At 45.6% G+C, this 20,559-nt stretch overlaps 1 protein-coding gene across 1 annotated transcript in view; it reads left to right on the top strand.

Annotated features, from left to right (window-relative positions):
- Positions 1–20,559, top strand: part of RHBDL3 (rhomboid like 3) — a 104,427-nt gene that overhangs the window by 66,488 nt on the left and 17,380 nt on the right. Inside the window, exons 4-6 of the mRNA XM_025196243.1 lie at positions 9,429–9,653; positions 10,992–11,140; positions 15,994–16,106. Coding sequence (XP_025052028.1) covers positions 9,429–9,653; positions 10,992–11,140; positions 15,994–16,106 — 487 coding nt within the window. The remainder of the gene's footprint in view (positions 1–9,428; positions 9,654–10,991; positions 11,141–15,993; positions 16,107–20,559) is intronic.

Below are 20,559 nucleotides of genomic sequence, written 5' to 3'. Positions count from 1 at the left end.
GCCTGTGTGAATTTGAATAGGAGTTGGTTGTGATTGCAATCAATGTCTGCCAGGAAGATTTCCCATCTTAGCATCTGATCCTAACATCCACCCCTGTCCCTCCAACTGAAGTCATTTTAACATGACCCTACACAAGCTTTTTCCTTTTTGCCCTCTGTCCCCTTCCTGCATTTAGAAATGTCACCTCTTGGATGGGGAGGGGAGGGAGTGGCATAAACTTCTTATCTTGTCAGTACTGTCCCAGTAGCTTCATTAAAGAGGGAAACTGGTCTTTCTTTACAATCTGAATCCCTAAATGCTCAGATAAATCACACCTTTTTAGAGAATTTGGCCACAGAAAAAGAAAGCCATTGCAGCAAGAATAAACAAGAAATCATTTTCATTTGAGAGCTGGAATTTGATGGAGAGGCAAGGGATTAGAAGTACAGAAAAGGCCCTCTCACTAAGACTGATGAGACTGTGTGAAGAGACTGTGGTAATAAAGAAGAATGAGACAAGGGCATGGAGAGAAGGTGATACTATGCTGATCTGACTGCATAATATGTGTGCTCTGCTCTGGTGTAAATCACATCAGGTGCAAAGCAGTGGGCAGTCAGGGCTAGGGGCTGTGAGTGAGACTGGACCGAAACCATGGAGGATTCTGTGAAACAGGAGCAGGAAAATCTAGCATCCGGCACCCCATAGAGAGGCCCAAGGAAGAAGCCTGAGCTAGGGCGGGGGGTAGATTGGGCTAGGTGTCTTTGCGGTTTGGGCTGGTGGAGTTCCCCAGGCTAGGATTAGTGCTGGGGTTTGTAGGTAGGGTGGATTCTAGGGCTCCCCAAACTAGAGTCAGAGTGGGGTGCCGTGGGGTCCCCAGCTCTAGGGTGAGTGTGATGGCAGGTAGGGGTCTCCCCACTAGGTCTAGGGATGGGCTAGAGGACTCTCATAGCTAGGCTTAAGAAATGGGTTTCTGGAGGTTTCCTGGCTGGAGTTAGGGATGGGGCTCCTTGAGCCTCCCGTGTTTGGGCAGATATTGGGTCGTGGTTAATGGATGCTCTTAGGGCTGCCCAAGCTAGTATTAGGGCTCAGGTTCACAGTGCTCTATTGGATACCACTGCTGGCAACATCTCTTCTCTCCTCACCAGCACCATTCGAGCAGCTTCCTTGGGGCAGTGGCACAGCACCACTAAGTGCCACCTTCTTGTGCACTCAATGTCCCTCCCCGTTGTCCGTGCAGGGAGCTAGCAACACTGCCTGCTCTGGGAAATCCAGTGGAGTGCACAGGCATCACTCCCGACTCTCTTGTTCCACTTCATTTGCAGACTATTTCATTGTGGCTTCTTGGTTATGATCCAATGTATTTGAATACCTGATACAGCTTCTGTCAAGAAATTGTGCTCTATACTTGCCAAGAGACAGGCTGAATGGTCTTTTTCATCTGTAAATACTTTGATCCTATGGCCTCGTATCAGAGTTAACTGTGAGTCCCTGTTTATTTGCTATGCCTTGTACTTACAAAACCCTGCAGGTCCTAATTTACCTGTACATTTGTTTGTGTTTATTGGAAAATACCTAGGGGTGGATACAAATATCAAAGCAGTGCCAAGGACCAGACAGTTTTTTCTCCTTCATGTAAGCCGCCACTTGTTTTTGGAAACCAGCATTGCTATATAACAGCAGAAGTCTGGTTGACTGAACTTGGCAGCATTGACATCTGATATCCAGACTGGATGTCTTTTAAAAAGAAATGTTCCAGCTCAAACGAAAGTTAGGAGCTTGTGGGCAGAATTACTGGATAAGGCTCTTTGGCCTGAATCATGCAGGAAGGCAGAAGAGATTAATCATGATGTCCCTTTGGGCCTCAAAACCTCAATGAATCTTCAGGAGTACAAACAGGCTCTTACTACACTGGCTGAAGGAGAGCATGTCTCCTCACCCCTCTCTCTCTCTGTCTGTCTAACAATCTGTTTCCAATTTATCCCTGCAAGATGACACAGCAATGCATGCTACCAATTCCTGATCCAGAGCAGAAAGCTGCCACTCCTGCTTGGTTAGGAGAGCAGCTGACTTGGGGCACTCGCTGTCAGTGCACTGCTGTGTCCTCTAGGCTGGTTGTAGGTTAGCCTCCATTCTGAATGTTGGCTATAAAGCCATAAAGGGCCTGATATTTGGCTCTTGAGATGCCTCTTCCCATCATGTTCTTCCACAGCTGCAATCCATGGAGCTGGAGTCTCCTAACCAGCACAGTGTCCTTTGTTAGAGCCTCCCAGCTTTGGAAATCGCTCCTAACTTGGTCCAAAATACTCTTAACCTATTGGCGTTCTGGGCATATTGCAATGTCCCTTGTGTCTTTGGGCATTTGAGGAGAATTAAATTGTAGGTAGGGGAGGTCTAGGGTAGAATAGTGTATCTTTGTGCCTATATTTTATGGGGGAAGGGGTGAATTTGTCTGAGGTTTGTCAAACAGCATAAGTATTTAGGTAATGGCTGGGTGCCTGGAACTCTCGGAGAGGTGGCAACTTACTGCTTTGGGAATCCAAATGAATAAAACTCTGACTAAGCTTCTCAGCAGAACGTGTTGGCTAGAAGAGTCCACAGACCTAGGCTGCCTGTTCAGAGCAGTGCGTGCTGGTAAGATAGAATGAAGAAGGTTGAGAAAACAAGCCAGTGCAGCCCTCATGGAGAGGATAATTAAGAGACAAATACACTACTCCATTTTCCTCGTGCAGGGAAGAGTCAAGAGGCTGCTTGTGTGAATAACAAGAATAGGATTTAGCCTTTGCACCAAAGTCTATTTGGCAGCAGGAAATAAAATAGCCTTAGCAAATGCTTAGAGACTCACTGATAGTCAAGGTGGTTTTATACAGCTAAAGGGGAATTAGCTCAGTGACAGATGTAAAAGATGCTAAAGGGAGACAGGCCTATTGTTTATGCTGTGCCTTTCCAAACTGGCAAGCTTCTGCTACAGAGTGAATGTCCTGCAGGTACAGATTCCCCTGCAGGGGCTGTACAGAAATGGGAAAAGATCAGGCTTCCTACAACTTTGCAGCTCCATCTGTCAGTGCAGTGTGTTTTCTAAAACGTTGTGTTAACTTAATGTGCCTCTAGAAGAAGAAGGAGGGGAAAAGAGCTCCCAGGAAGATTGGATTTAAAAGACTTTTTCTTATAAAAATCCCATTTAAAGCCAGTTTAATTGCCCATTATCAGAGCGCAGGCCAAAATGGAGACATTAAAAGCTAGTTAGAATAGTGCATGGAGTGTAAATATAACTGCCGGAGAGCTGGAGTCTTTCATCAAGCACGGTGTCTTTCAGCGATCTTCGCTGGACAGAACAGGGTCTGTCTAGGCTGTGTTTGCTGTTTGCACCTGTATGGGATTAGTACTGACAGGTCTCTTTCAGACTAGCAGGGTTCAATTAGAGGAACCTCTGTTTTGTTTTTCCTGTGTTTGGCCCTCTTTGTGAAGGGGAGGCTGAGACCAATGCCCATGTGCTCTCTGGAAGGCTGTTGGCACGCTGTCTGAGGGCTTTCACTCTTGTCTCATAACGCCAACCTTTACTGCTGTCCTATGATTACCATATTAAATAGCTCTTGACATTTTATTTTCCAGATGCGATCAGAAGCAACCAATCTGGAACACCTCGTAAAACTAATGGCATGTGAATGCAGGTAGCTGTGGAAACAAAAGGGTTTCGTCTTTCATAAGTTGCACTAGGCAAGGAACATCATTACAAGCTTCCATTTCAGCTTCTCTGCGGGTTTTGGAAGATCTCGTGTTTGCTTTTAACTCTGGAAAGAGAAATGCTTGAGCTCTATGTGCAATAGGAGCATTCAAAGGCAGTGCCATCAACTGATCAGACTCCTGAATTTCAGGACTCTGGGCTCTAATTTGGGTTCTAGCACTGACTGGTGCATGTACTTGGGTGCCTTGCATAATTGGGTTCTAGCACTGACTGGTGCATGTACTTTGTTGCCTTGCATACCCTCCAGCCTGCCTCTGTTCTCCCTGAAACCTGTAAAGAAAAACATTTACCCCCGTGGGAGATTGTGAGGTTTTGTTAGTTCAAAGAAGTATTTCTGAAGTGCAGTACGTTAATGGAGCCTTGCTCCCACTGCAGTCAAGAGAATTTGTGCTATTTTTACCCTAGAGGTAGTAGCTAGGACATCTGTGAGTGCTTTGGTCACCACCACCCTTGCAGTTGCACCTTCCTCATTGTGTTTGCAGAAATCTGGACAGCAATTTCCGTATGGTTGATTATACTTACAGTAGGATGCAACAGGACCCCTAAAGTCACATTTCTGCATTGAATTCAGAGGATTTGATTCTGGGGGTCTCTTGTCACACTCAGCCATGGGGAGTTTATACAGTAGGGGTGAATTAAATCATTATATTGAAGCTGAGCGACAGTTGCAAGGGAGCTGCCCACAGAAGCCCATGCAGATATTAGCATCTCTTGGGTTCCCTTGTTGTCCCCGCAGTGATGACTCTGTTGAGAGGGGAGGGTATCATTTGCCAGGGGCTGGCAGCACTTCTCACCTCTAATTATCACCTTATTTAGCTGTCTGAGGAAATGATGGCTTTCTACTGTTGTAGGCTGATGTGACAAAACAGCAAGAACACCTACTGTTTTTCAGTAGCCAGGAAAATAAACGACATCCTTACTGTTGAAGGAGAAATATCAGCAGCATTTGCGGGCTGTTAGGTTTCTCTCTGTTTGCAAGAGACAAACAGATTTCTTTTCAGCCTGAATTTGTGTTTAGTTGTGATGACAAGAGGAGTGAAGCACGGCAGAACAGATGCCCAGTCTCTGTGAGCGCATGTGCCCAGCACACGGCTTTGACAGCCTGTACTGAGCTGAACTCAGCACACACGTATTCTGCTGCAAGGGGGGCACAGGAGGGGCAATTGCCTCGTGCTCGGGGCCTGTTGAGCACCCATCTTCAGTTCAAATAACATAAGTCACAAAAGTCTTACTGTCCTTTCTCACCCTTTCATGCTCTTCCCCACAGGACCCAGTGTAGAGGGGTCCCTCAAGATTTTGTCCTCTCTTGGGGAAGGCCGTTCTGTACTGCTGAGAGGTGTGTTACTGAGCAGAGAAAAGGCACGGCTGCTACCTCGCTAAATACACATCAGCCTATTGCCTAGTCTTTTCAAGGGAACCTAGGTTTTATGTGCTGGGTTGAAAATACTGGGCTGGGTTGAAAATACTGTGTGCTGGAGTGAAGGGACAACTTTGTCTGAAAAGCATTTATTTTTCTCTGAGAAAAGCTTCTTGGCAACAGCCAAATATCCCTGAATCGCTTTACTTCCTGTGAAAGTTTACTTCTCAAGTTGAAAAATGCCGTTTGGGTTCTCAGAGCTGTGCGGGCCGGGAGCGGTCCGAGGCCCTTGGGGGCGCGCGGCGGGCTGTGGCCAGCAGCCCCGGCACGCGGGTCGGGGAATGCAGGCCGGCGGACAAGAATTAGGCACGGACGCGTAGCGGTTGATTAAAGATTATTTTACTTACACCGTAGATGGTCGCGGTGCAGGCAGGAAAACTTGCTTGAGTTGCAGTTACAGACAGGAAAGAAGAAGAGCGGACAAGAGTTCCTTCCACACGAACTCTAGCCCAATCTGGTTGAAGGCTCTAAAAACACGAGCCCGTCGTGTCAACTGAAGAAAACAACTTGGAGAAGAGCTCTGGATACACTCACACGAAGTTTGCTAGGCTCCGTGGAACTTGCGCGCAGGGAAGGGGTTCGTCGAGGGATCGCGCTCGGCGACGGAGAGAGGCCAGAGGTTGATCAGACCCCTGTAGCCTTCTCAAGGTACACACTGGGTCCGATAGGCTCCGCAGCGCTTAGAGATCTTCACGAGACGTGAAGTTCTCCTCCTCCAGATGGTTGTGGAGTTCTCCAACTTGGGCGGAAACCGCTCAAGCCTCTTATACGGCTAGCAAGCCAATCACTAGCCGCCACGTGGGAATAATTTAGAACTGGCCAATAGTGGGACACAAATTTGCATGCGGGTGGCGGGAACTCCTTTGCACCGGGGTTTTCTCTTTGCAACTGAGAAATGCACCCTGCAAAGAAAGCTCCTCGTGGCGGGAAATAATTTAGCAGTGCCGAAGCGCGCACACACAAAATCACACCCTTGGGTTGTGACAAGAGCAACAAAAGAGTGATTAAAATGGGGTTATTAGGGGCAGGGGTTGGAAGTTTTTTCCACCCCTTTGTAGCAGTAGGGGGAGAAAGGAAAATGGAGCAGCCAAAAAAAGAAAAGAAAGTTTGAGCCCCCCCCGCCCAAAAAAAAACAAACAAAAAAAGAGTGGGGGGGGGTTCCTGATTTTTGAAAACTGGAATGGAAATGTTCCAGTTGAGACTTTCCTTTCAACATTTTTATTCAGAAAAAAATTCTACAAGACATTTCAAAAGACACAAAACCTGAATTTCCCTTTGAATATTTTCTCATGCATCTGAGTTTCTTATTTTCAGCCTGTGCTGATGGGCCCCATCATCTGAGCCTGTAAGGACAGAGCAGCTGCTGTGATGTTGGATTTCGGGGAGTGTGCACAGAGCTCAAAAGACCATGCCAGGCCAGCAGATGATCACCTTATGTGACTCTGTACTCTCCATTACAGTGATTAACTTCAAGATGCTTGCTGCAGTGATTAGTGCATTCTAAGCAGCTCAGTTCAGCTTGGAGTAATTACCCAACAGCCTACGCATGTCTGAAAGCCCACGGTTCAGGCATTGCTGTTCGGAGGATATTAGCCAAAAACAAAGTGATCCAAAGACCCAGAGATGCCAGCGCTATTGTGCTTTCTCTCTTTTCCTTCCTACTGCAGCAGATATCTTTTGGACTGTGCGGCTGAGAGAAGGCAGTCTGTTCAAGGAGACTCTGCAGCTTGATTTTGTGCTTCTTTCCACCTGTGAACACAGGGAAAAGGGTCCGTCTTGTTGCCCCGTGCTTATGCAAGAATGTTACTTTCAAGCCTGAGGGGCAACAAGAGGCTGTAATTGCTTAGGGCTCACACCTAGTTATCGTCCACAACTTATCATAGGAGAATCCTAGCCGTAAAAGGCACAACAAGATTCAGATGTATCCCTTAAGACAGCATGCTAGCCTAAGAAGTGTAGCCACCACATCTGGGCTATCTGTGTAAGAAGTGTAGCCACCATATCTGGTTTTACACAATGTCTCTTAAGCTGAGAACAGATGTTGCATTTGTCCCTGGATAAATTGTGCCTGTGTTTGTTTCAGAACAAAAATATCCCAGGATTGGCATGTATACCCATCACCCTTCTTATCAGGGTTTAGAGAACAGCTAAATGTAGTACTGCTTTTCTACTATTGATTCAATGACACAGTTATTGAAACAATAGTAGAATGATTTATCCTGGGATAAATTGTTACTATCTCTTACCCAGGAAATTTTATTAGCATTAATCCTGGGACAGCGGGCAGGCATGCATGTCTGTTCACTTGCACTTTGTTCCAGGATAAAATGGTTTACCCTGGGATAAACGTGACATCTGTTTGCAGCTTTACAGTGCTGTTTGTTCTGGTTTTCTTTTTGGTTTCAGCTTTTGTAGATGCTTTTTTAATATAGGTGAAAGGTGGCATCTTGGCAGCTCTGGAGACCTGTTGCCACAAAACCAGCACAGAAATGCCAGTTCCTGCTAACACATCAACCTGCTGACTTACTGGGAGTGGAGGCCACTGTTCAGGGTTAAAGTATAATCTGGTTTTACTGAACAATCTGTCTGTTGCCTGTCTGCTACGGTTGTCAACATGAAGGCCAGTGCTGCTCTGGGCTGTGTGATGTGATGCTAGTTAGCTCAGAGCTGGAATGAGTCCATCAAACTTACTTTCCTGCATATGTCATTGTAAAAGCTTAGCAAATGCAAACTACCCCCCCCATCTCCCTCCTCCACAAGCAAATGTTTTTATGTTCCAATCCCACAGAACCAAAGATTCAATCAGAGAAATGGCACTAACTCAGCATCACTCGCAGCTCTTGTATATGGTTCAACAATAGGCTGAGTTGGCAGCAGGGCTAATTAGGGGTTATCTCAACTTCATTGGAAATTAGTTAGGGTCTGACTTTTTTTTCTGACATTCCATATGCCTAACTTGCGAGTGCAGTTACTTTCATTATGCATTCAAATTGGGAAATTGCATGCTCAAAAGTTAATTAGCTAATTCTGTACACATTGCATATACAAATGAGACACACTGTGGTGAGTCTCAACTGCCTGGAAATCTGCCCCTCTGTTTATAACTGTAACCCTTTCCACAACAAAATTACTCATCTGTTGCACACTCACCATAGCTAGGAGGGTCTGACTACTAGTTAAATCTGAATTCTCCCATGTTGCTAGCATGGTCATTTTTGCTCACGATAGAAATGTATCATTTCCCTCCCCTGGCCTTTTGTGGGCTAAGATCAAGTGTAGTTTTTTTTTTGCTGCACTGGTCTGTTTCCTGGGCCTACATGACCTTGAATGGCATTGTGTAGTAGAGGGTGTAGCCTGTCCGCCCTTTGGACAGGTGGGCAGAACACCTTACAAGACTCTACTATAACCTCCCAATGGGAGGATCTCAGCTACATGCCTATTTTATGGAAATGGAGGATTCCTCCCTAACTTGCTTCTTTGGTCTTTGGGCTAAGGGCAAGTGAGACTCGGGGGCATCTGAATTCTAAGTCCTCTGGGCTTGGAGCCTGCACCTAGGTTGCCTGTCATGTATTTGGGAGTATCTGAAGCCCCAGACTGAAGAGTCTGGGATGGAGGATACTTGCTGGTGGTAGCACCAACTGGACTTGAATGACTGAGTTCTGCTCAGTTGATAGAATTTGGAACTGATTTGGCTAATTCAGCCTGAGACAATTTTTTTTTAATTCCCCTTCTGTGGTAAAGTAGCACAAGTTCCTGGGAATGGGAATGTCAGTGCCTATCAGTCTGTAAATGGACATCATTTGCAGCAGAGAAAACCCCTGCCCTGCAGAGCTCAAACACCCTGAACAGGTACATTATAGGATGCCTTATGGACTGCTTTATGGACCAGGTGGCTTGTTCAGATTCCTGAAGGAGGATGTGAGGGGGTACATATTGGTGGGCAGCTGGTTCTGAAGGGAAGGAAGTTGAGAACTGGATAAGCTGGAAAAGGGAACTGCAAGAGATGATGGGATTGGGAAGAACCCCACGTTCACATAGCCCCAGCCTGAAGGGTCTTGCCCACTTCCAATAGTCTCAAACCCTGATGTTCAGTCTTCCCATGGCTGTCACCCTGAACCTTGCCTAAGGTGACTCCAGCCTAATAGTTTTTGCTCTTCTGGTCATTCTGGGCCTTGGGCTCAGATGGCTGCAGCCTGGTAGCAACAGTCCAGCAGTGCCCCCACCCCCTCCTCAAGAGACTTTTCCTGTGCCTTTGTTTGGCCTCATTGCTTTTCCTTTTCTTTCTTTCAGATGAGTAACAAAAGGTCGAATAGCTTCCGCCAAGCTATTCTGCAGGGGAACAGGAGGCTGTGCAGCAAGGCGCTGCTGGACGAGACAGGACTAAGCCTGTCCCAGCGCCTGATTCGACACGTTGCGTATGAAACCCTGCCCCGCGAGATAGACCGAAAGTGGTACTATGACAGCTATACCTGCTGCCCTCCACCCTGGTTCATGATTGCCATCACCATTGTAGAGGCAAGTAAACCTACTGCACTGCTCCTGAAAATCCCAAGTGTTTCTGTCTCTCTCTCTCTCTCACACACACACACACACACACACACACACACACACACACACACACACACACACACACACGGCACCTGTCTCTTTGGACCAGAGGTTACTGCTACTCTGGACCTCTGTGCTAGTTTGGTGATGTTCAGGGAGAGGGGCTGGGAGGAAACAAGCATGTTCTCTGTCTCCTGTGTCCTCACGTAAAAGAGAGGCTTTGAGCCCACATTTCCAGAAGTGCAAGCCTGGGGCATTTCATCACTGTTTCCTACTGCAGTTGTTGGCTTGGTACCTCAACAAGGCTATAAAGCTCTGCTTAAGCTAGTGGTCTATGGGTTTTGACAGAGGATTGTACAATGATTCAGTCAGCTGGTTGGAAGACCCAGAATCTTGAGAGCTTTGGGTTCATATCCCTTCTACTTTAGCTTCTTAGTTAGATAAAAATTAGTTTCTATATCATTTATTACACACACAGTGATCTTTTGCATAAGGACATAAAAATCCAAGTTTTACATGGACACTAAAAAATTCCCTAGCACTGTTCCTGAGGCCTCATTGTTTGTCTTGCTACTCTTCAATAAAAGGCATCCCTGTCCCTCACCATGCATGGGTTGGTTTCCTTCTTTTCCCCCGTGTGATAGCTACATTTCAGTGGCGATAAACTTTGGGATCTTTTGTAGTGAGGTTGTATATAAATTTGTGGGCTTCATTTGTTTTCTGAAGTTTTAAAATATTGTATCTTAATTAGACTCGGTTAGTCTGTGAAAACATGTATAGCTTGAAAAAATAAACCGAAGATTGTTCAGGAGTACAGATCCAATTAGGTCTTATAGAAATTATAGTGAGCGTTATACTGAAAATCAGAGAGATGGAGTTTTGAAAACTTACGTAGTAGAAAAATACTTAAAAAAATTCTTAATGCAGCCTCCATTCTTGGGATGACAGAAAGTGGACTCATTATTTGGAAAAGCTAAACTGATTAGCTGGTTGGTTTTATCACTCATCCACAAAGGAGACCTCAACTCAGCAGATATGCGATGCTCAAAGGTTCTGTGAAATATGAACGGCTCTCACAAGAGTTGAAAAGGGACCAAACTGGAAATGTACTGAGCACCCTCAGCTCCACTCGCTTCACTGACTTCAGGAGGCATTCATAGTGCCTGGTATGTGTTAGATAGTGCTTGGAAACACTCAAGTCATTGGAATGAAAGTTCCCCAGAGCAGAAACCTTGTGATCATAGACATTAGTAGTTTACTTTAATGGATACAGTGTTTAACTGAGGAATCTTCCTGATCTTCCAGGTTGCCTTTTTTCTTTACAACGGAGTGGTGCTGGACAGATTTGTGCTGCAAGTCACCCATCCTTTATACCTAAAGAACTCACTGGTTTATCATCCTCAGCTCCGTGCTCAGGCCTGGAGGTACCTAACCTACATATTCATGCATGCAGGGTAAGTATTGCATGAGCTTTGGAGACCCCCCACAGCTGTTTCTTGAGTGAGAGAGAAAGAAACTCTGGATGATTTAGAACCTGATTTTTAAAAGTGATTTTTTTCAATTGCAGATGAATGACCCATGCAGTAAAACAAGTCAAACACCCTTGAGGGACATATTGAAGTAGTGGCTGTTGTTTCTTCATCTTTCCTGGAGGTGGGGTTGGAAGTGGTGATTAAATAAGTGGTGCTTTTCTTTTGAGTCAATAGTGAACTAATAACCCCCCACAAACACATGCCTCTCACTCCCCTTCATCAACAGCTGCGCCCAAGTAGAGCTGGAAGAGTAAGGAGGGGAAAAAACATCTACTAACACACACACGTGAATTTCACAAAGAACTGTGATGTGTTTGGTGGTAACAGGGTGTCATAGGGTGCCCTGCCAAGTGGTTGCTTCGTCGGGACAACTCTGGACTTGTCTGCTTTCTGAGAGAGTCCCCCAAAGGCAGCCTAGGAATGGCTTCTAGAGCCTGAAGGAGCCCAGGCTCCTTCTCACTATGAGATGCCAGCCTTTCTGTCTCTCACCTTCACTGGTACTCTGTTACCCTGAATATGAGAGTGCCTAATGACTTCTTTTTAAAATGAGAAATTAGACTCCATTCAGCCAGCAGGGTCTTTTGAAAGCCTGGAAAGAACAAATGGATGTCCCTGCTTTGCTAGGGAATAGCTTCCTGAGCTTGTAATCGGTCCTGGACGCAAGATCTCACCCGCGTATTTGGAATAAACATCATATGTAACACCCAAGATGAAATTCACTTGTCCTAAGGGCAGGCCAGAAAAGAAAGAAGGAATTTTCATACCAATGTCTCCTGAGCGCTAAATATCCCCAGAAAAGGCCAGGTCCAAATATACCTCAAACTGAGGAGTGGGGAAGTTGGGAATGATGGAGGTAGAGAGGGGGACACTTCTACTGGCCACAGATTTCACATGCAAAGTGTGAGGAGGAAGGAAGTATTTGGCTAACAGCAGCAAGTTACTCTGTGTAAACTATTGAGCACCAACTAACTCTTCCTACTGTATACATACTTACCTTCTTTTTATATGCATGCATGTCTGTTGTATAGCTTTTACCATAAGTCAGGATCACACATAGCTGTGGGATCCTGAAAAATGAAAGCTGGGGGATAATGTAAAATCATTTGCATTTATATTTCTCCTACGTTCATTGCAGCATGGTTTTGTTATCCATGAAATATTTCTTGTCTGCTTCAGCAAGCAGAAGTGTGGCATAATTCACACCCATTTGAAAAATTCTCAAGTTCTTTAATTACCAAGTTTATTTCACACCCGTGCCTGGTTTCTGAGGGAAGTGGTAGTGAAGACAGAGTAGCTAATGTCTAACCTTTGTAAATATTCCAGATTTATCCCAGAGAGCCTTATTATTTCTTCAGTGGATTCTATATCATGTAGATACATAACCATCAAACCTATGCACAGTCCTACTTGCATCATAAACCCAGTAGTATTTTTTTTTTTATGAGGAAGTAGTATCAATAGTTAGGTGGCTAAATGATCATTTATTGTCAGCTTATTTGTTATGTTCCTCCCTATCAGAGAAATGGATGCATTCTGAAAAGGGAATAATCTTTTTATTGTGGACTCATTATTCTCATCTCATTTTCAAAGGGCAGGTTAATATAATGGGGTGGAGACTATTGTTGTTATACTTCCTTCTGAGACTTTAAAATGGTAATTTGGAATCCTCCTTAATTTACTGCGCTTGTAGGCCTTTCTATGTGTGCTGGTGACAGTCAGAAGGTGTCGAAGAAGGCAGTTGCTAAGGCTGGCTTGCTGTGCTTTTAGAAAGATTCCAAAAATGTACTGTGTGCGCCTCAGTCCTGATGGAAAGAGCTTTATCAGAGGCCTGGGGGGCAGGCAAAGTTGTAAATTTTGCCCTTCATGCTTTCATGTTGATTATCTGGGGCCTGCCCATTCGTAACACTGCCATAACTAATGACTTGCATTGATTCTCAGCCCCGTTTGTTTGGTCCCACAGAAGACTAAGACCCCAATAAATCAACCTTATTGTCATTTCAAGAATGGCACTTTTGGAGCTGGAGAAAGCTAATTATGTTTTATTGGTGCTTCCTTCTAGAGTACAGAACCTTGGTGCTCTTAGCTGGACAGGAAAGTGGAATGCATGGATCACTCCTGGAGACGTTTTTCATGAACAAGCTTGTAACGGAGCAACTGATACAGCTTTCAGGGTCCTCAACTAGAATCAGCTCTCACAAAGGCTGCTTTTTTAACATAAAAGACAAGTGCTTTGTTTGATGATGTTGGACCCCTCCCTCTGACATTTTCTACATTTTAGCTCCAAACCTCTATTTTTTTTCCTGTGAAATGAGGCCTCTAAGGGCACTGTGCTGGCCCCAGCAGCCTTACCTGGGGTTATGGGAGCCTTGGGGAGCTGCAGCCTCAGCGTTCCTGCAGCAGGGAGCCTGGCCGGCAGCTGGAGCGTGACTCCGGCAAGCCAGGCTCCAGTTCTGGGCAGTGTGCATGCGTCACCCCACTTTTTTTTTTTGGTGTGGGTATTTTGACCGCAGGATCTTCCGGGGCCAAGGAAACCCCCTGTGCTGCAAAGTAGCTGCACGGGAAATGCCTGCATGTGCAGTGTGTGGCACCACAGACAGGTCTGCGGCGCCACATACCACATGTCTGCATTTGCCTGGACATGGCCTAAGATGTTTTTATTCCTCTTTGCAAGTCTCTGATCTTTGCTAGTCCCTCTTGAGTTCCTTGTACATCACTGAGCAGAGTGGATGTGAGAAAGAGACTGTGCCCAGTGGCCACACCATGCAGAGCAAGGACGACAAGTGCAGTCAATTTGGAGCGGTAATTTTGAATAATGATACATTGCAGGCTTTAAATAGAAGCGTGGGAGTGCATGGATGGGAGCATGAATAGAGATCCTTAGAGAGGAAAACAGGACTGTTGAGGCATTAGTCCATGTTACCCGTAAGGACAGGACTATGCTCTGTAGCAGTTCTAGCTCTAATGCTTTGTCAGTCAAAATGTTCCAAAGGATGAAGCTGCCATGATATCCTTTGGGAGGCTATGCAGCAGCCAGGCTGGTACCAACAGGGTTTTTTTCCTTCTATTAAGAAAATTACAACAGGTGTAACATGAGAAAAGACCAAAAGAACTGAATATATATACTCCAAGCAAAGTGATGGGGAAGTTCATGAGAAATAGTGAGGGCATCACCCTAAAGTGCACTAGCCACCCACAGTAATACCACATACGGGCATTCTCGTGCAACTCTGTGTGCCCCCATGCAGGAAGGTCCTCTGTTTTGTAAGTCTATTAGGGCAGTTTTGGGGTAGAGCAGGAGTGTTCACTCAAGAAGCGAGTGTGCAGAAAAACTATTCAGCAACAGCCATTCCGGATTATTTCTCCATTGGGACAAGGCCCAAGGTTTTGGGAAGAGAATAACCGATTGGATGTTGGGACAGTGTAAACATGAGGGATAAAGCTGAGCTCTCAAGGAGTACACAGTACCATTGTTAAAGCTGCGGGGTTGCCTTCAATAACAGGGTGGATGCATAAATATTTGTGGGATTAATTGAAATATGGAAAGCAATGTGGATGTGCTAAGTAGCATCCTAGCAGATGTAAGATCCCAACTTCTCTGAACTAATGACCAAACACAGCAGCTCTGTCCTTTAAACCCAGAGCAGGTAAGGAGTCACACATGCTTCCTCAAGATTGTTTGTGTACACAGCAGCTAGATTTTCTAGAGTTCAGCCATGTCCTACTTCTGATCCCAGCACACTTAGTAGGAGTTTCACTATACCCCGATAGGAGCAGAGTTCCAACAACACTCAGCATATTTGCAAATCTCCCCATGGCCTGGCTGTATCCCCCAAGTGCAGATAAAGGCACCCAACACAATCTCCATGGCCTTTTCCTGACCTTGTTATGAGCACATGAGGATGGGCCACCAAATGAGAGTTGTGGTGGGATGGCTTGAAGGTTATATAATGTGTTGCGTACCAGTCAGACAAAAGGGGGACAGCTGCATCCATCCTCCCGTTGCTTAGAAACCCCCTGTCAACCAAATGTACAGAGCAGGGGGTTATTGTCAAGCACTGAAAGCAGCAGATCGCGATTCCTGGCTCTGTGACTGTTTTACTGCATGGGCCTAAGTACTTAATTCTTTGCAAATTTTTCTTACAGCTGTAAAAAGATGTAATACCCATGAATATTTGTAGAGCACTTTGAGGCCTTTGGCTGAAAGGACCTAAGATGCACAAAGGGTAATTAGTAGACATAATGGAGATAACTTTTTCCAAGCATGTTGACTCTGAATCCCATGACTCCCATAACAAGATTTTTTCCTAGCTTTCTATTTACTTCCACGCAGCAGCTATTTCTGATGTTATACATGCATCAATAGCTTCAATTATGCGTTGGCAATAATGAGGACTACACTAAACAGGACTTTGCTTAAAGGTGAAATCATTTTGCAGCATCTGTTTCATACAATAAAACGTGTTCAGGCAGGATATTTTATTCACTGTCTTTCTGTCAGCAGGTCTAGGGCTACAAAAGTTTGATCCTTGCAGTGCATAATTTGGCATCAAAAAGAGACTAAAATAACTAAAATAACTGTGTTGAAATGCATTCCCTGAAAGGGTTTGATTCAAATCACTGCAGGTTAATGTCTGAAGAATAGAAGAATAGGATGAGAACTCCCTAAGCTTTAGCAAAAGAAATTGTGGCTCTTTTAGTTCCAAGACATCTTCACATCATGGGTTGGCAAGTGGGGAGACAGAAAAGAATGCAACTGTTATTTTTCTTTGCCCCAGGATAGAACACCTTGGACTCAACGTTGTGCTTCAGCTTCTGGTTGGGGTTCCTCTTGAGATGGTGCATGGAGCACTGAGGATTGGCTTTGTCTATCTTGCTGGAGTTGTGGCGGGTAAGTGATATCAGCCTTGGATTATCACCCTCAACCTCATCAAAGCTTTGGGGCTTTCTGAAACAGGAGGAAAGATGCCCATTATTGATCTTTCCAGGGTAGGACAAAAGGTTCTTTACTCCCCTTGCCAAAGACCATGCTTGGGATGATACTGGCCATTTGACCTTGCTATTGTAATTCTAGCAGTTAGATTACAGCATTGGAGACATCAATTTGCTGGTACCATGAAGTCCTTTTTTGGAAATAGCTTCTTCAGGATGCCATATTTTGGGAAATGACATTATGCAGTTCTGGGAAAGAGCTGATGCGGGCAGCATGTAGGAAAGTGCCTCCATGTTTCTGTTGCAGCAGTTCTTTCAGCAGTGATGGCAGTTTCCGCTAGTTCTTCATTTACCTTAGAGGCATTTCCAAATGAGAGGAGAAACCAGGCAACTCTGTCAAGGAACTGCAAAGCTTTCCATTTGCTTTTATTCTTTTTGGGGGTTTTTGCAACTTATGTGGCCCTGGTGCCTTGAAAGAATTGCTAAGCCTCAGGAGAAACTCACGGGACTTGAACTCCATGGACCATGGAAACCAAGGAAAATCATTTGCTCAAAGCCCCCAAAAGTCCCAACCTTGTTCTGGCTCTGCTTGGGGCGCAGACACACCACAGCCTTGGTCCAGATCTCCTTTCTTTGATGAAACACCTCAGCTGAGCCTTAAAGTTATCAGCACTTCCTAGGGTCTTTCTTTACTGCAGCAGAAGGATTCTGGTTGAAGCCCAAGCAGTAACATGCCAATAACTTGGGAATCGATTCAAGTGCAGATCCTTGTGGACAGATTGATTTTTAGTTTGTGCTGCATTGCTTTTATTTATGCCTGGCACTTGCAGCAGTTTGGAGGCAAAGGAAGTTAGCTGACAATAGATCAACATCTAATTAAAACAGGAGTGCACAAGAACATCTGAGATTCACAGCAGCGCGGGGACAAAGATTGACTGGTTTAGTTCACGATTTATGGTGATTTTTTTTCAGCAACATAATTTAATTTTTTCCATAATGAACAGATAAAGCTGCTGTGAAATGTGCTGCACTGAGTGGTAATAAATCAAATGTTGCTCTTTGGTGGGTGAAGGTCCTGGGAGGAGGGAGGCAGTAAATGTAATAATTGGATTAGAAAGCTAGAAATAGGCATGGTGCAAATAAGTGTGTGTTCCAGTGCAGAGGGAGAAACCACAAGCATGCTCTGTGAGACGCAGTCCAGTGGCCACTGCAGGCAGTGAAATTGCCATGGATTCCACTAAACACCAGAGCAAACCCAGTTGTTTCCAGTATACAAGTTGTTTTCTTGCTGCTGCTGTTGCTGAGCCCTGGGCTGAGTCTGACCAGCTACTACCCATAGAAAGGTAAAGGCTTCGAACACCCTAAAAGACTAGTTTTCAACTTATTTGCCATTGTGGGCCAGGGTGGCAGCACTCAATGTGCTGTGGGCTGCACCCACACAGCTTACTTCTTGTGTATTCGTTTAAAAAACGTTTTAATGGGATGTCACATGGGCTGCAGGTTGAGAACCACTGCCCTTAAATCCTTTCAAATGTAAAGAGTAAAGCAACTTGAGTGGGGAGACCAGCCCACGTTGTGCAGCCCAGGTGCTTGCGTGGGGCCTGGCTCAGACCCCAGTCGAGTTGCTGGCACACTTTTCCCTCACTGAGTTACAGGTGGAGTGTTCTTGCTCTCAGAACCGCTTCCATTAACAGGAGCAGAGAGGAGAGTGCTTCTGCAGTCTTCCCCCTCCTCTCTAGCAGCTCAGAGCCTCCACAAATGCTTGAGGACCTGCAGGTTGTAGGCAGCTGGGCCTTTTTAACCTCCCCCCACCCACCTTGAATGCACACACCTCTTAGGGAGAGGGCACATCTTCTCAGTTCACCCCAGGTCCCACTGGATCTTTTTTGTGTTTATTTGTACTTACTTAATTTGTTCTCTGATTTCCCTTCACACATGCACGCTGCCCCCTCCAAGGCAAGCTTTCCATTCCTTGGCTGTGTCATGGGGCTGTGGAAGGCAGTGCTGAAAGTGAAGGGAAAGGATCCCTTTTATTACAGGACTTGGAGAAAGTTACCTCAAAAGCACATGGGAAAGAGAGGTGTACCCCAAATCCCTTTAGTACTAGATTTGGTTGGCCATTGAGTTGACAGCATTTGATTTAAAGCAAGTTCCCTATGCTTTGAAGTGCTCTTGGAGAGTGAGCAAAGCAGGGAGCATTAATCCAAGATAGCTCAGGGCTCGTAAACACATGGGGGCCACAAATAAGATACACATGCATGCACACATGCCCCTTTCTTGGCTTTCATCAGAAGGGAGAGCTCATTATTCCTAATCCTGCTCTCTGCACTTTGCTTGACTCTGCTATTAGGACCTTCACGTCCACAGAGAGAGTGAGATTAAAGGGGACTTTTCCAGGGCAGATCCCAGGGATTTAACACGGTAAATCCCATTCTTTTCAATGGCTCCTCATTAACTTCTCCCTTAGAGCTGCAGTGGACGAGTCACTCAGCTGAGCTGCATAAGAGCCTGAGAAGGCAATGACCCTTTCCCCTGGAGGGGTGTTCTTTAGGCTGCCAAAACTGCAGAGGCGTCAGCTCCTTCTTTGAGGATGTGCTAAGATTTGTAGTTAAAACATGACCAAAGCCTGCCTTTTCTCACGTGAATGACTGAAATGAGCTTCTAGATTGAAAACTTAACTCTGTGGGAAACGATTGCACTTTATATTGCAAATTGAGGTCAAATACCTACTACAGTTCTGCAGGGGAAATGACTCCTGATGCTCCCATAGTGAGAATTGATTCTTTGGTTTGGTTCCTTCCCAGGCATGTCCCAGTCCTCTCCCCAGACATGCTCTTGCAGAATCACAGGGATAACAGGGATGTCATCCCACCAGGTTTTCAGAAGCACAGGCTTGCATGTTCACCTAATTTGTCATAACCTGCCAATGAAAGCCATCAAAACCACTCAGACCCAATGGCTCTCTATCCAGTACCAACTCTGTCTCTGTAGCTTTCTCCTCTACCTTGACACCCAAGTGCAATCCTCTCTAGCAAAGCTGCTACCCTACTTCACCCTTGGTCCCAGCACTATGTCCTCCCAGTATTCTGTACAAGTGGTGGCACTGAAATCACACTCCAAATGATGCCCTAAGATCTGTTGTAGCCTGGGGTCCTCTTGTGAGCTCCAGTAGGTTTGTAAGGAGTAACCTTGATTGAAGTTGCAAGCTCTGGGTCTGGAACAACAGGAGCTTGAAAGCCTTTTCTTTCAGCTTCTGCTGGTAACAAAGAGATAGGGCAAGTTCAACTGAAAACTCCCAGGAGCCTGTGCACTCATCTGCTTCTGTACCAATACAGATGTGCAGGCATGTGACTACAGTAGCAGTAGAGGTGATGTGAAGCTCCCAAAATGAAGAATATGAAACGGAACCTAGACGGACAAAAACCCAGGACAAAATCATCACTTGCCTTGCACACCTGACAGGGGAGTAAAGGGGCATGAAGGTCCTGTTTTACATAGCCCACCCCGGGCAGTGATCACATCTTGCACTGCAGTGCATGGCGGGAGCCATCTCTGTGAGACAGCTACTCCTCTTACCACCTAGGAGGAAGGGACTAAGCTCAGCCTGGACTCTACGCTTCCCACCTCTCGTGTACTGGACAGTTTAGCTGAGCCAGCAGGGCAGAGATGTCACCTTCAAATAGCTTATGGACCGGGTTGTGATCAGAGGGCGATTGGTGTGCTTAGGGACATGCAGCAGCAATGCAGGCTCAAAATCATTGTTATGGGGGGAGGGGTGACAGGGAAATTAATTCAGACTGAATCATGACATCCGAAAAAACTACTTCACAGTTAGGGCGGCTAGGAGCTGGAACCAACTTCCAAGGGAGGTGGTGCTGGCCCCTACCCTGGGGATCTTTAAGAAGAGGCTGGATACTTACCTGGCTGGACTCATTTGAGTCCCATTTTTGTTTTCAGGGTGGTTTTTTTTTTGGGTTGTTCTCCCGCCCTGGCGGGGGGTCAGGCTAGAAGATCTACTAGGTCCCTTCCGACCCTGTAACTATGAAACTATGTAACTATGAAACTATGACCCATTGCCTGGTCTAGCTCAGGAGCAGCACAACGATGGCTGCTGAGTTTCATGATAAACTATTTATTTTATTGTGCTTTCATCCCGCAGACCCATACCTACTCCTCTGACCTGCTAAGAGCACTTCTTGCCTGATATGTTAGGTGGGAGCTGGGTCTGTGGGTAGCCTTCTTCAAACTGTTTAAGGCACCGAGGGGTGTTTTTACACATGCTCCGGAGACTGGGGGGTGCTTTAATTAGAGCAACTCCAAGAGCTGCTCTACTTACAATGCCCAGACCATCTTGTGCATCAGTGTCCCCATGCTTTAAAATGCTGGCGGGGGCACTTTATCTAAAACTCGTC

The sequence above is a fragment of the Alligator sinensis genome, unplaced genomic scaffold, assembly GCF_000455745.1.
Source record: "Alligator sinensis unplaced genomic scaffold, ASM45574v1 scaffold282_2, whole genome shotgun sequence".
Classification (NCBI taxonomy): domain Eukaryota; kingdom Metazoa; phylum Chordata; order Crocodylia; family Alligatoridae; genus Alligator; species Alligator sinensis.
This window is presented reverse-complemented; position numbering and strand designations above follow the sequence as displayed.